We start from the raw sequence: 16,226 nt of genomic DNA on the forward strand, positions 1-16,226 counted from the left end.
CACTATGTCCTGCTTGGTTCATATATGCTTGTAAAGTGGGGGTTTATGGGATTCAGCTCTGACAGTGATTGTAGAGAAGTGGCTTATCATTGGTTGCAACTACAGTAATGCTTCACACACCCCTTCGCATCAGTGAAAGTTGAGATTCACCTAAGATAAATTGTTCAACTCAGGAGACATTTTCAAAAATGATTTAAAAAAATTGTAAAATTTGCTTGACAGATTTTGACAACTAGTTCAACATTTTTGTATGTAATGACTCAAGCAATGAAAGGAGGACTATTAGTTTTAAATGGAATGACTATTCAGCATTCACAAGTATAGTTAATTTTGACTGACATGACATAAGCAAATGATAATGTTATAAAACAGTGGGGACTGTCTCCCTTACCCTTTCCTCTGTGCCGGCTGTGATGAGAAAAGACATGGTAGCTTCTTTGTTCTCCATAATCGCGATTCTCTTGTCTCAGGTTTTGTACAACCTTTACCTCCATCCACAGGATTCTGCCAGGAAGCTGGTCAAATTTCTGCTAAACATCTTGGTAAGATAATGTTATGCTTAGTTGTATTATTGTTGTTTTATTGTGCTCTTAATATATCATGTTGTTAAATATATCTTCTTTGTTGCACAGTTCGACTGCTGCCTGTAGAAATACCTGCCCATATTTGTGATTGCAGTAATGGGACAGTCCTTGTTTCTTCAGGCAGGCCCATGACCCTCATCACTATGAATGGAAAGGAAGATTTTTGCATCACATTTTTTCTAATATTTACTACCATTTCCTTATTGTCTTATAATTCCATGTAGCTTGTTTTACTCCTGTAGGCCGTTACAACCTTAGCATGCCTCACTTGTCATGTGCTTTGTGTGGACATTCACGAGAGACGTCTTTGTCAGAGCTTCAGAGGAGTGGTTACTGGCCTGGCAACATCCCTGCAAGTATGCTGTTGACAACAGATGTGCTTGTCTCATTTCAAGAGATGAAAATGGCATCACCAGGGATGTCTTTTCAAGCATTTGTTAAAATGCTTGATGAGAAAACAATTCTCTTTGGTAGAGTACGTATTATTTGTATTATTTTTAATTATTATTAACCACTGGCAAGTAAAATTACTATTTTCTTTGAAGGTAGTAGAAACCTTTTCATGAATAGATTTAACTATTGAATATAGTGAAAATTTTATGCAATATGATTCTCAATTCAGCTATGTACACTAGCCTTAACTGATGTTAAAGTTAAGCAGACTATCCTTTATGATTATCCTTTTAACCCTTTGGAGATTCATTTAAAATAATGAGTGCTTTCAATGCTACATATAATCAAACATGTTCTACCCAGTAAAACACCAGTATTACATGTGCTTCATTTTACAGAGTGGAAAAATATCAGCCAATATCTTCATCTGCAGTTTTAATGAATGGGTTGCAGCAAGATATGCAGTGGAAAAGATGTGCCAGGAGGAGTTTTTCACTTGTCCAGCATGCACTCCAGACATGCTAGTTGTATGTGTCGATGGAAATCGAAAACACTATCGTTTTAAAAACACAGCAAGGTACTTTTCTTTTTTTTAAAATAAAGTGATTTTCTTAATTTTGAATGATGTGTTAATATACGTTCTTGATGTGTTCCTCGATAGCACAGAGAAAAGGGGATTATTTGACCATATTTTTTATACAAAGTGATGTGGAGGTGTCTAACTTTGTGGACTTCGTTCGCAAAAACAATGATCACGTAAGTATTTGTATTTATGTTGGCAGATATTACTGGATAATTTAATTTACAGCTTTTCTCAAACAATTTTACACATTCCTTAAACTAAATGTATTGCTTAGAAAATAATTAAACAGATCCAGAAGATAAAATATGATTTCCTCTGACAACATGCTATGTGCATTTTACATTATGACTACTTCAGATATTTTGTGTTCATTGTTTTAAAATTAGCTTGGATTGAAGCAGTCAATGTGTAGTTTTTTAAAGAGCATAATATAACAGTTAACTCAGTCAATATGTACAATACATAGTGAGATGGATTTGTTTATTCAAAGCATTAAGCATTTTTGAGAAAGCTGTAAACTCATCTTACAAAAGCTAATGTGAATGTTCTGTAAATATTGAATCTTTTTTGTTGATCATGTGTTAAGTCCCGTCATATTTAGAGTGGTCTATTTAGCATCTCTTTTGAGCTTTTTTAAAATGTTTATCATTTATGTGATCTAGGTGTCGGGAAGAGGATTGTGTGGTGCATCACAATGGACAGCGGCAAAAGAATTGGCCAAGAAATCAAGCAGCAAACTGGATGAGGAGGGATTAGAGATTGCTGTCTGTCGCCATGGCATTCTCCTTATGGCCTTAAACATGTTCCGAGGGGAAATTTTTGCTTACCCCCTCTTTCTTCAGAAAAAACTTGCAGACATGTCACAAGGGAGCATTACATTTTTCTGTTCAGATGTAGCCTGCAAATACTTCCCATATCTCCAACGTGTGTCTAAACAGTGCCCTGAGCTGCAGTCTTTACTGGACATGCATCCTTTTATGTCTGTGATGCATGCCAAAGCACACTCTTGGAAATGTGAGGTATATTGCCATGCGTTTTAAGTATGTAATAATAATAAGAAATGCACAAATTTTAAATGCGTTGATTTTGATTTAAAAACTTGTTAGGTCAAGTACAGTGGGGCCTACCAGGAAGGAGCTGGGTCAACTATTGGTGAGGAAGTGGAGCAGGTGAACAGCTTCCTATCTCGAATTGCTGTTACAAGCAAATACATGTCAAAAGCAGGTTTGTTGAATTAGGTATGATTAATACAGAATGACTTTTGTTATATACATACCTCTCATTACATTTTCTTATATTTATGTTATAGGCAGAACAGACATGATTACAACACAAGCCATGTCCTGGAATAAGTGGAAGGTTCTCAATTTGGGACAAGCTCTAGTTAACAGATATACAAAGGTATAACTTTCTTCTCAGTCACATATTGCAGTTGGGATTTTTAGGTTTTACTCATTTATTCATATCTAAATTAAAGGTGTAAAAAGTAAATCAAAGTCTATCAGTAGTAGGGGCTGTGTGGGGGAGAAGAGAGTGAGAGAAAGAGGGAGGGAGACATTACAAAAGAAGGGAATATCACTGGAAAAAGAGCAATCAAGGGAGGGGTGTGTTTGTTTGAGTTGATTTTATCCAGTGTTTCTTAGAAATTGTTTACTGCGCCTGTTAATGAAATGCAGGACTTTTTCAAGTTGACTTTGTATTTGGTAGACTCAGAAGGCTCTTCAAGTGCAGCAACACACCTTGGAGGCATTGAAGACAGAGCTATCACTTCATGATGATACTGTTCATCAGTGGGTTTCAGATGTACAGCAATGGGCAGAAGGTATTGTTTTGATTTGCTTTGTTATTATTCTTATTATTGGCAGGTAATACATAAAGCTGCTTTTATGCATTTTCTTGTGTAGAAAATGATCGACACGGGAGTGGTGATGCGAGGTTGCAAGAAGAAATAGAGGGACTAACAGTCAGCATCAAAAGGCGTACACAGTGTCTGTACAGTCAAACAGGTGAAACACAAACATTGGGAATTTACCATGTTATTTTTTAACTATTATGTCATTAGATGTCACAATGTATATGTATTTATTTCTTTGTAGCTAAAAAAGTGCTGTAATGCCTAATACATTTTTTTATTTTTTTTATTCAGATAGCAACAAGCGACGCCATTCTTTGCGTCTCAGAAGGAGTGAGGAGAAGAAGAAGCTTGCTGCTGCAGTGGAAGAATACAACAGCATAGCGGATCCATCCCAGCAGCTTGGCTCAGTCGAAAACTTCTTTACAGCTGAGACTGTTGCTTGGCCTTGGCAAATCCCTTGCAGTACTGGTATGTTCATTATAACAGGGCAATTCAGTTATGTTCCCAGAGAGCCACAACCAGCAGAATTCAGTTCCAACCCTAGTCAAACACATCTGCCTGTAATAATCAAGCAATCCTGAAGACCTTGACCAGGAACAAAATTGAATAGCCCTATTCTGTAAGACAAGTCTATGTCATTGTTTTTATGAGCAGGCACTGTATATAATGACTATTTTTATAATGACTCCATTTCTCACCAAGAGGAAGATGTTTGACAAGGTGATGGCAGTGAGACGCCTTCAGGAAGAGAGAGGTCTAATTTGTAAGGAGATGAAACAGCACTGGACAGTCCTGACACAAAAGATGTCCAAATTCGAAGCACTGATTAATGAGATAAGTTCAAAATGTAAGAAAGTCTTTAAACATTTATTTGCGCTTGTGTATATAACATTGTATTTTTTCTTAAGAAACATAAGCATCACACACACACACACACACACACACACACACACACACACACACACACACACACACACACACACACACACACACACACACACACACACACACACACACACACATTAAACATCATGCTAAAAAAATATACAAATAAATGTGCCTGTACCATACCCTTACTAGGCCACAGATTCGTTCTCATTTCAAATAAATGTACATTATTTAAAAAAAAATCTTACGTTTCAATCTTTTACTAAGGAATACATTTCCGACAAATATTTACAAAATTTACAAAATGAGTTCAATCTTACTTCCTTTGACATCCTATTCCTTATGATCTTGTCATATGGAAATGTTTTTAATCTGGGATGTACTTGGCATTCTACAACAGAAAAATATAAAAGGATATAATATATAATCAGGAAATGTTTACACTCATGACATATTAACAGTTCGGTAACAGTTCGGTAAGCAATTCTTAATAAATATAATGCATAAATCCTTGCAATGGGCCACCTGAAACCCTAAAAATGAACTGAAATTAGACCATCTGAAGTACAATTTGCTTTGAATTGGTTGTGTGGTTTGGTAATAGTGCACATTATGGAAAACATTCATGGATGGCATGATTTTACATTTGCATAATGCCAAATATTTTATTTTAACTGTAAAGGCACTGTGCATTGTCATTAGGAGCTGCTTATTTTGTATGGTCATTACAGTATGGAGAGCATAACAGATTGTATTCTGACAGTTAAACAGCATGCAAATTGAAATTGTTTTCTCTTCCGTCATTATGATATATAATAATTCCGCTCTCTTAATAATAACTTTATTATTATCATCAAGCCCCCATAGCATGTTCGTCTTGATCAAGAATTTAAACAAAGGCTTAAATATGAATTCCTGTGGCGAGCAGGACGAGGTCGAGGGACGTGAGAGGACGGTACTAGACCGGTGGCGTGATTACTGATGAGCGACACATGCGCAACGCTCTCGACCGGTCTCCCACGTCCCTCGACCTCGTCCTGCTCGCCACAGTTCCATTAATAGAATACTTGAAATTAGTTTTTAACTCATTTGGTATTATTTAAAAGCATTTAATTAAAACAGCAACCATGCACACAGGAATAGTATGTCGCCTGTACGCATTTAACCACTGTATTACAATCAAGAAGTAAGTTTGAACAATGAAGTGGATTATTCCAGTTTAGGCAATTTATCAGTTGCATACACATATTCAGCTTCATAGACATTATTGTCTATGATTAGTTATGGAATGTAACAATTTTTGTTATGGAATTTAACAATTTTTGTTATTGAATGTAAAAAAATTTGCGACTTAAAAACAGCCTTTTAAAAATGATATTGAAATAAGAAACTTGTTTTCTACTTTGTAGTTAGTCAGTTTTCATTAAAAATGCAAATACACAATACCTGCTTGTTTATACATCCATTTTCTTTGTTTGCCTCCTGTCCTTGGAATTATTGTGGAGGAATTGTCTGTAAAACACACACACACACACACACACACACACACACACACACACACACACACACACACACACACACACACACACACACACACACACACACACACACACACACACACACACACACACACACACATACACACACACACACACACACACACAAAACATTTACTTAAATTTGAGTCAAAATAAAGTCAGAACTACATATGGATTAAAATGCTGGCATTGGCACTAAAATTGGGAATATAACTTTCTTCAAGCTTAAATAAAACTTGTTGCATGTTGTGCATGTTTTTGCCTGAAGTGAAAAAAAAAAAATCACCTGCATCTTTGGCCTTAGATGGGGCAGCATGACTGTTCTGGGAGTGGAAAGAAGGGTTTGTAGATGGAAGATGTGAATTATAGAAAGGAGGAGGGGCGATGCAAGAGGATGTAGGGGTGAGGGGAAATGGTGTAGGAGGAGGAGTGGGGAAAGAAGAGGTAGGAGGAAGAAGGGTGATGTAAGAGGAAGTGGGAGGAGGAAGGTTGGAGGACAAAGATGGAGAAGGAAGAAGGGTATCAAAAGACGAGGAAGAAGGAGGAAAGCTGAAAGACAAAGATGGAGGAGGAAGAAGGGTATAGAAAGAGGAGGAAGGAGGAGGAAGGTTGGAGGAAGAAGATGGAGGAGGAGGAGGAGGAAGGGTGTACAAAGAAGAGGAAGAAGGAGGAAGGCTAGAGGAAGAAGATGTCGGAGGAAGGGTGTACAAAAGAGGAGGAAGAAGGAGGAAGGCTGGAGGAAGAAGATGGAGGAGGAGGAAGGGTGTCAAAAGAGGAGGAAGAAGATGGAGGAGGAGGAAGGGTGTCAAAAGAGGAGGAAGAAGGAGGAAGGCTAGAGGAAGAAGATGGAGGAGGAAGGGTGTAGAAAGAAGAGGAAGAAGCAGGAAGGCTGGAGGAAGAAGATGGAGGAAGGGTGTAGAGGGAGGAAAAAGAAGTAGGAAGGCTGGAGGAAGAAGATGGAGGAGGAGGAAGGGTGTCAAAAGAGGAGGAAGAAGATGGAGGAGGAGGAAGGGTGTCAAAAGAGGAGGAAGAAGATGGAGGAGGAGGAAGGGTGTCAAAAGAGGAGGAAGAAGATGGAGGAGGAGGAAGGGTGTCAAAAGAGGAGGAAGAAGGAGGAAGGCTGGAGGAAGAAGATGGAGGAGGAGGAAGGGTGTCAAAAGAGGAGGAAGAAGGAGGAAGGCTGGAGGAAGAAGATGGAGGAGGAGGAAGGGTGTCAAAAGAGGAGGAAGAAGAAGGAAGGCTGGAGGAAGAAGATGGAGGAGGAGGAAGGGAGGAAGTCGGGTGCTGGCAGACAGTTTCAGCAGTACTGGTGTGGTTTTGAATCCTCAGGTAATCTATGAGAAATTTTTGAAAGAAAATTAAAAAATATTTCTTTGAATATTGCATGTGTAGTTCATACGAAATACTTACTTTTAACACAAATTTCATAAAGGCTAGTCATCCTTTCAAATATGGTTTGAAGTGGTCCAACTGCAAATGGACCCATTGAAGTGATGACTTCAGCCACAAACCCATTTCTTTTCTCTTTAGAAATGAAGAGAATTGGCTTATAGCCAAGAACCTCCAATTTCTTAACCTGTAAAACAAATGCACAGACAGCACAGATAAGTATCGATGTATTCATAATGGTAAGCAGGGACTTACCAGACAATTCTGTTGCAAATCAACTGGATTATCAAAATAAAAAATAAAGATGTCTAAATGTTTAATTGAGAAATGTAGCAACTCATAATGTAATAACTGCACATAATGAAATAAGTATTACATTATTATTGAAATAAAATGTTAATGATGTAATAATTTTCTCAAAATGTAATCAAATCTTGAGCTCATAATGTAATAACAATTTTTACATTTTGAGAAATGTATTACATTAGAAACTTACCAAAACATATCATGTCAAAACATAACATATAAAACAAAACATTTTCATTACTGTAATAGCTTTTAAATTACAATACATTGAAAAAAATAATAATATCAAAATCCAGTCTTAAACTACCTGCAAATATATAAAATATTTATGCAATTAATATTACATATATATTAATTTCACAAAAAACATTGGTATTCCATTTTAAAAGCTATTACAGTAATGAAAATATGATATGTTTTGGTAAGTTTCTAATGTAATACATTTCTCAAAATGTAAAAATTGTTATTACATCATGAGCTCAGTATTTTTTTTACGTTTTGAGAAAATTATTACAGTATGAAAATTGTATTACCATTATGAGTTGCTACAAGACTAATATATATATATATATATAGTGTAATAGTGCGCTTTGAGTACCCAGAAAAGCGGAAATGTAACAAATTATTATTATAATTATATATATATATATATATATATATATATATATATATATATATATATATATATATATATATATATATATATATATATATATATATATAACATTTCTTTTTTAAATAACAGATTTTGACTATTTAATTATTCACAGTTATATATACGTATGCTTATATTATGTTGAATATTATGTAGTATAGGCTACTATGAACAGAATATAATTTATACTTATACTACATTTGCAGAACAAGACTTACAGCAATGCGGGCAGAATCCACCACACGAGCAGCATTTCTGTGTTTTTTTGTGCTGGACTTCCATGCACTCTCCTCGATATTCTTTTGCTTGATTTTAACTCTCTGTCTGATGGTTAAACTAGCAAAACATGTTTTACATGTTTTGCAGCTGGCATTGTTGAGTGCCTGGCAGTGGGTACATGGTTTCTGTTTTGGTTTTGTCATTTTGCTCTAAAAGAAAACAAAGCACAAATACAATGCAAACAAAGCAAGTGCAGGCAACTGCCACAATTGGAGTTTTCTACCTGATGACTGATGTTTTCTGTTTGGAAGCTACAGTATACTGTATAGTAGAAGGTGTAGTGGTGTGGACAGAAAATTTGATAATAATTAGATAATATTTTTTTGAATGCATGACTGAATGTAGATTATGTGAAAGAAATACTTTTAATGAAAATGAATTCAAACAAGTTATATTTGGACTTATCATTACAGTATGTGTATTAATGCAAATAACATATAAGCACATATTATGTATAACAAATGTACACACACTTGTAGAAATTATATGTCTGTGCATGGACATAGACCAAGTCGATATTCTATGTAAATAATAAAAAGTAAACCATCCATTATTTAATTAGTCTATTATGGCAGTCTAACACAAATCCCAGGTCATAAAGTATTTGATAAACCCCAAATTATAAAGTATTAGCTAACATGCTAACACTTGAAATGGACGTAGGCCTATTGGTACCATTAGCACATTATACATAGCAACATTACCTACCGTGCAAAGACGAGGTATAGCATTGGAAAGCGCGGCAGGATTTATCGCGAGAATGAAAAAAAAAAAAAAAAAAAAAAAACTTTATTGGTGGCATTGCTTTTATTATATATTACAATATATATATATATATATATATATATATATATATATATATATATATATATATATATATATATATATATATATATATATATATATATTACAATATTTTACATTTATTCATTATAAACCACCAATTAAAAGTTTACTTTTTTTTTACAAGTTCAATACCCGGTTGATTATGTGTAAGAGTTTGTTATGTTTCGATTGGCCAACATAAGAACCACAAAAGTAAAAGCACGTAATATCGCAGATTCTACAGATAACATTAATAGCGAGCTGATAATTAATATATTAATGTCCCTGGCATCAAATGTAAACATAGCCTAAAGATATCAAATCTATAAATATAAATGTGTTTTTTTTTGTTTTGTTTTTACAATAAGAAACAGGCCAGAAGTATACACAGTAGGCCTACACAATAATTTAGTTATGAATTATAAAAACGCATATATATATATATATATACACACATGTGTTATGGATTTTTAAAGCTTTCCAGTTGCTGGAGGTAGCCAAGCCCAGATAAAAGTCTTTACAGATAATGTTAAAAAGGGGATTTATAGACATTAAATACATTTATGTAGCTATAGAAACTTAGCTATAAAAAATATATAAATTTAATAGGCCTATTTATTTCTTACCAGAGCTTTAGAAAATTGCGATGACGTAGGGTCTATTATACTAGGTTAATTTACCTTTTGCGTCTTAATCTGACGCATAAGGCAAACCGTTGAAATCAATGGAATTCCTTGTTCGTCAATATAGTGACGCTTAGGGGCACCTTCGACGTCTTCTAGGTGACGCGGAAGGCACTTGACCATGCTTCAGTTTTTGACGCCCTGGGAGTGAGAATGGGTTGCGATGATATAAAAACATCTCATACTGAAGCCTTCCAAGCAGGCACGTGCAGAGGGGGGGGCTTTGGGTGCTCGAGCCCCTGCCCTTTTTCAAAATTAATCAAAAGTGCCCTTCTCAAAAAAATATCATTGATAATATTGTGGTCAATAAAACAAAATGCATTTGCTTATAATTTACATGACAATGTGTACAAGACTAAAGTAGCCTAAATTCACGTTTATTTGTACGTTTCTGTCAGTCTGAGGTGTCGTTGCTATAACGCGTTGCTATGGGTTACGTCACTTGCGTCAAGTTGTGCGTGTGTCTTGCTTCGGTCTTGACTGACGGACTCCATTTTCGAGGGTCTAAAACTCCGGAGTAGTGTGTGGGCGGCAGGCATAACCGTAGCAAAAGTTATGCGTTTTAAAATGAAAATGTACTAGTGTACACGTAGGTATCCCACACAGTCTGCTTGGGAACCGATGCTCTCGAGCGTCTTTCAGTGAGTATGGCTCGACGGCAGAAAAAAAAAAAAGCTTCTTTTTTTAAAAATTATTATTATTATTTTTTATAATAAAAGGTTGCGTGTCGATTCAATTAAAAATCCACATAACACATATTTTAAAATATTACTTAATTCGATGAAGCCTGTTTGTCATGCATAATACACCGACCAATCGTCATCTGGCACAAGAAGTTATCATTGGATGGTCATTTATAAATAAATCATTTGAAAATTACACGGACAGACACATTTACATTGAAGTGATCTGAATCTCCGTCGTTGACCTAATGGATGTTAATTGACAACAAACCAGCACCAAAAGTAGCATTAATGGTATAGTATTCAAGTCACTTGTATTTAGTCTATGTTGATACACCGTTTACCATTATGAAACTATAGTTTGTTAAATGAAGCCCAGGCCTACTGCAGGCCTATTATGTGAAGTGTAGGCTGCCTGACAACAACACGCGAAATGGTGACTTTATTTTTGCACACACACATTACTATTTTTTTTTAAAGAAGTCCCTTATGCGCTTTAAGCCTGCATTTATTTGATCAAAAATACAGAAAAAAAACTACAATTTAAAATAATGGTTTTCTATTTTAATATACTTTAAAAAATATAATTTATTTCTGTGATGCAAAGCACACACACACACACACACATACATATATACACACACATATATATATATATATATATATATATATATATATATATATATATGCCCCTTTTTATATTTGAGCCCCTGCCCCTGAGGAACTCTCTGCACGTCCCTGCTTCCAAGCTGCAAAAGGTAACAAAATATGCTTTATTTTATTCTTCTGTAATTGTTACTCTAATATTAGGAGAGTTTTATATTATTGCGACAGGTAGGGATCCATCTCTGTGTTAGATATAGATCCGGGTCGCTAAAGACCCGAATATGTAATAATCATTGGCGAAACATTCATGCATTTAAGGGTTAAAAGATGACTAAATATTATGCCATTTGTGGCTTATGCCTTTTCTCTATTTTTCGCCCAAGAGTGTTAACTACACGGCACAAACTGATTGGTTCCTGTTGCATCTGCAGCCAATAAGCTTGCTTCTCAACATTTAAATAGTCAGTCAGTGTTTGCTGTATACAGTTAGCAAACATGCTTTCAAAGTTTGTTTGTTCATTCGTTCATTCATTCATTCATTCATTCATTCATTCATTCATTCGTTCGTTCGTTCGTTCGTTCGTTCGTTCGTTCGTTCGTTCGTTCGTTCGTTCGTTCATTCATTCATTCATTCATTCATTCATTCATTCATTCCTTCATTCATTCATTCATTCATTCATTCAAGTTCCTCTGAAACCCTCCAACTTCCCCAGCTCCACCTGTATATATCTGATAGTACTGCTACAGTTAATTTCACACAGTATGCTATGCAGCAGTAGTAAGTCTCTGCTGCAGCAACGTTGCAGATCTATTCAACCAAGACCAATACACTACATTGTCATATATCCTGCTGTTTCGAGAGTTGTCATGATAGACCTGTGTTCGGATTTAGTCCATTCTGCTCTGCATTTCTTTCTTTTGTCTGATGTTTTTATTACAGTATTACTAGTTCAAATTCACAAGTGGTATCCTGGATGCAATTACTGTATTACTTCAAGTATCCATGTCAACTTGATCTAACCCATTAAATAAATAAATGGCTATGACATACCTTGTCAGGTTGATTTTTTTTAATAATAACAGTTTATTTACACACAAAAAAAATAGTTTGTCTGAATAAAAAAACAAAAACTTTCTAGCATAGAAAAAGTAGTCATGGTTGATTTGATGTAGAGGTCATGAATATGGATTTGTGATTAAATTGTGCAATGATTGGGGGATGAAAGGGGCAGGTGACTCCTCTTTGTAAAACCAATTAGATCGCTTCAGAAGACATATGGATTCAACCAGTGTTTCCCACAGTGTTATGAGACATACTATTGTAAAATACTATTGTATTCGGCCCAACTTCCGGTTTCCAAATAGCCGGTAAAGGACGCGCGTGTTCAAGTCTTTCCAGCGTCTCAAAGGAATTTTGGTTAAATAAGACACATGTTCTCATATGCAATTATCTCGTTTTAATCTGACTCCATGAATTAAAAAAGGTTCAATGTGCAATAAGGTTATGTTTACACTTAAGATAGTTACAAATAGTTACAACATGATGTAATGATAATTTAAACCATTTGTACCCAGCATAAATGTAAAATGTTACCAGAGAGAGAGAGAGAGAGAGAGAGAGAGAGAGAGAGAGAGAGAGAGAGAGAGAGAGAGAGAGAGAGAGAGAGAGAGAGACAAAGGCAGAGCCTCTGTCTCAGTTCAGCATCCAAAGCAAAGAGACCAGAAGAACATTTGCAATCAAGTTTTGTCATCTCCTCCGGCCATGTGACTAACACCTAGGTGTGAGATATTCAAACTGACCAATCAGACCATCACCATTTCCCCCATTGTCCAAAAGCTTTGGCCTAATAGGCCCACATCAGTCTTAGCACTGTACTGGAAATGTCTGAGAGAAAAGCAAGTGTCTTTGTTGCGTTGAAATAATCTTGGATTATTTCCAACCTTACACTATATGTCCACATGTATCAGAGCTAACAAAGATTTGTCAGTTATGTCAATGTAACTGTATATAACTGTATATAACTATAACAATACTGTACAACTAAAGTCAATGTAACTGACATAACAGTGGCTCAGTGATTCATGTAGGTTGTCTATAAACCGGTCTGGAAGGTTGGTGGTTCTATCCCCGGGGCTGTTATTTGGCTTTATACTATAAGTCACATTCATATTCAAATGGAGATCTTTGTGTGTGTAGTCAAGTGGTTTTAGTTGATTGTATTACAAATACACCACTATCTGCAACCTCTGGTGAGTGTGTTTTCTCTGCAGACCTTGAATGCCCTTTGCTTTCCAGCACAATAATGACCCAAAACACTGAACCTACACAGGAATAGAAAAAGTGTTCATGTTCTAAGGTGACTGAGAGCAGACTCTAACTATTTGAACTTGACATGGCACATTAAAAACACAACACTGGGTGGTGAACTCTGATCAAGCCAGTCACAGCGATAATAGTGTGCATAGTTATTATGACATATAATCTCTAGGCAGTGCACAAATACGGGCTTTGGGGTGTTTTAAGTCAACAAGTCTTCAAAGACCTGTCATTATCTGAAAAGCAATACAAATTGTGTCAATACTTGAGAGCTTAAAAAAAAAATCAAGAATTGCATTAGGAACACTCCGACAATTTTTTTTAAAGAACTTACTTAATTAACCTCTTCCTTAAAAATATTTTTGTGATTCCCCAGATCCCATTCCAATTAAGAATTTATGGGTGGACTTGAAAAAGATCTGATGTCCATTCAAAATGATTGTGTTTGAACAGTTTACTTTATCAGTTTACTTTGGAAATGTCAACTTATTTCTGCATTTCAAATTACCTTATTAATACTTCCTAATAGTCACATTTTCACAATTATAATTTTATAATTAAAACATATTTTCTCCCTATTTGTTTCTGAAATTAAATTGATAATTGTTTGGATTTTTTCCCCCAGAACTGTTATAAATTAAGTAACATTTTCCCTCCATTGAAGTCTAGACATTTACTTTGCCTTCATGTGATCCATAAAGCATGATTCTGGCTGTCCATATAATTAATTATGTTAATAATTTGAGACATGCATTGTGTATTAACAGCTGTCAGGGTTAGAGTTAGAAGAACCCTAAACCAATACACAATAAAAAATTGTGAAAAAATATAGTTTATAAGCAGATGTGTGTACATGGTACAATAATAATAATAATAATAATAATAATTTATATTGTGATAAGTAACTAAATTGAATTGTGTCATACAAAGTTTGATCCCTGTGGGATTAGGAAATTACCGTTTTACCTGACCTCACCTTCAAACAGACAGACAAACAAACAGACAAACAAACAAACAAACAAATTAATATAAACCACTAAACGAAACAGTGTGCAATACATTTTATATATAATATTTGCAAAGCTAACGTAATTTTAAATTTTTGAATGCATAAAGAAGCGCACGTCCCCGATGATGTAACCGAAATGCATTGAACAATAGTAAGCATCCAACCGGACACTGCTTGTGCTCAGGGAAAGACATCACGCGCTTTGGCACTGGATATTAGGCATTTTGTGCAAAAGAAATGGCGTGGGAAAACACACTGAGGGCGGGCTGATTCCGTAGTCGTCTTTCTTTCGTTGTCTGTAGCCTACTCATTAGATCTGGTCCCAGAGTTTTGCGAGCTCATGTGGAGCGTGACTTGAGACAATAACAAGCTGGTTGCGTAGCGAACTGGCAAAGATGAAAGTAATGACAGAGATAAATGCTGTGGTACAGTTTTCTGGCGTGGAAGCGGCTCAATGGATTAAAATTTTAGTGTAGTAATTGTTCACTCGTGGACATTTATTACTGTTTAGTTTTGTTAAACAAGCGGCGCGAGCCACGAGGGGAATGCAGCCGCGCGACTCAATCTGTCTACAGCTGCCGTAAGTGCACACTACTCCTTCCTTTCCACAGACTTGTGGCTGTATAATTTATGTATGCCTATATAATGTATTCAGAACTTTGGTAGATTTTTGTAAGATGATCCTAATTACGTTATTTTGTGTAATTAGGCTTTTTAAACGAAAAAAAAAGTAATCTGAATGTGTAATTGTTCAGTAGGCTATTTGTGGAGTTGCATACTTTCACATTGTAATGACTGTTATTTAATTATATAATCTAACATGATTTATGCAGTGTTTAAGTTATGTTGAGGACCCGATGTCTGTTTGAATGACTTTGTTCCTTATAAAATAGCCTATATTAAATAAGTTGAGAAGCACATTACTGCATCTAAAAAACACAATCCATGAACGAAAAGTGAATGTCACCTACTTCTGTATTCCAAAATGTAGATATAACAAAGATAACATTGTCAGTTGTATGGTGATAACTCTAGGCTATATAGTCTACACATACAGGGCATCTGTCTACTACACCTGTCCTAGACAGCACATTACCACCATTACATACTGACATTATTCAATCAGCTTAAGTTTGCCTATACTCAGCTTTTTATAGAAAAATTACATCCTGCAAATCTGGCAACTGAAAAGTACCCTAGTGAAAAAAGTATACTTTATTGTATTTGAAACATATTCCCTTTTCAATAGTACATTGCAAATATACTAAAATAAGCTTTTTTATAGAAAAATTACATCCTGCAAATCTGGCTACTGAAAAGTACCCTAGTGAAAAAAGTATACTTTATTGTATTTGAAACATATTCCCTTTTCAATAGTACATTGAAAAATATACTAAAATAAAATGTACTCTCTTTAAATTAAATTAATTAAAATAATTAATATAAATTATATTAAAAGTAGCCTATATTAGCATCATGCTTTTACTTTTAACACACTTTAAAATAATTGTACTTTAGTATATTTTCAAAAAATATTTTAACTGTGCTGGAAATGATCATTGTACCGTAACAATGCATTTAAAGTATACTTTCAAAATACATGATAGTAGGCAATATTATTTTCTCCAAAGTA

At 35.1% G+C, this 16,226-nt stretch overlaps 3 protein-coding genes across 4 annotated transcripts in view; 2 read left to right on the forward strand and 1 right to left on the reverse strand.

The window, feature by feature from the left end:
* Positions 1-564: 564 nt before the first annotated feature.
* Positions 565-3,436, forward strand: LOC307007452 (uncharacterized protein; the record flags this gene model as incomplete). Its single annotated transcript, XM_079629506.1, has 8 exons — positions 565-1,059; positions 1,376-1,554; positions 1,639-1,733; positions 2,223-2,579; positions 2,667-2,784; positions 2,870-2,961; positions 3,268-3,382; positions 3,426-3,436. Exons 2-8 carry the CDS (start codon positions 1,515-1,517, stop codon positions 3,434-3,436), a joined length of 828 nt encoding a protein of 275 aa, XP_079485632.1. The 5' UTR covers positions 565-1,059; positions 1,376-1,514.
* A 1,044-nt stretch (positions 3,437-4,480) lies between these two features.
* LOC307007195 (uncharacterized protein) lies at positions 4,481-9,219 on the reverse strand. The gene is made up of 6 exons (XM_079628953.1): positions 9,179-9,219; positions 8,410-8,619; positions 7,252-7,417; positions 6,128-7,175; positions 5,750-5,815; positions 4,481-4,694 (listed from the first exon to the last, which is right to left on the reverse strand). Exons 2-4 carry the CDS (start codon positions 8,611-8,613, stop codon positions 6,517-6,519), a joined length of 1,029 nt encoding a protein of 342 aa, XP_079485079.1. The 5' UTR covers positions 8,614-8,619; positions 9,179-9,219; the 3' UTR covers positions 4,481-4,694; positions 5,750-5,815; positions 6,128-6,516.
* Positions 9,220-14,720: 5,501 nt separating this feature from the next.
* Positions 14,721-16,226, forward strand: part of st6gal2b (ST6 beta-galactosamide alpha-2,6-sialyltranferase 2b) — a 40,281-nt gene continuing 38,775 nt past the window's right edge. The window contains exon 1 of one of the 2 annotated variants that reach the window (XM_079627388.1): positions 14,721-15,173. The gene's annotated coding sequence lies outside the window, so the exon portion shown is untranslated. The remainder of the gene's footprint in view (positions 15,174-16,226) is intronic. The other variant, XM_079627387.1, reaches the window with a different exon arrangement.

Source organism: Phoxinus phoxinus, assembly GCF_949152265.1.
Source record: "Phoxinus phoxinus genome assembly, chromosome: 11".
Lineage (NCBI taxonomy): Eukaryota > Metazoa > Chordata > Actinopteri > Cypriniformes > Leuciscidae > Phoxinus > Phoxinus phoxinus.

Excerpts from the sequence above, each read along its gene's own strand:
- LOC307007195 (XM_079628953.1), bottom strand. The coding sequence starts at position 8,613 with ATGACAAAACCAAAACAGAAACCATGTACCCACTGCCAGGCACTCAAC. Across the intron at positions 7,418-8,409 it reads TGGATTCTGCCCGCATTGCT|GTTAAGAAATTGGAGGTTCT; the intron begins GTAAGTCTTGTT and ends TTTGTTTTACAG. Across the intron at positions 7,176-7,251 it reads TTATGAAATTTGTGTTAAAA|ATTACCTGAGGATTCAAAAC; the intron begins GTAAGTATTTCG and ends AATTTCTCATAG.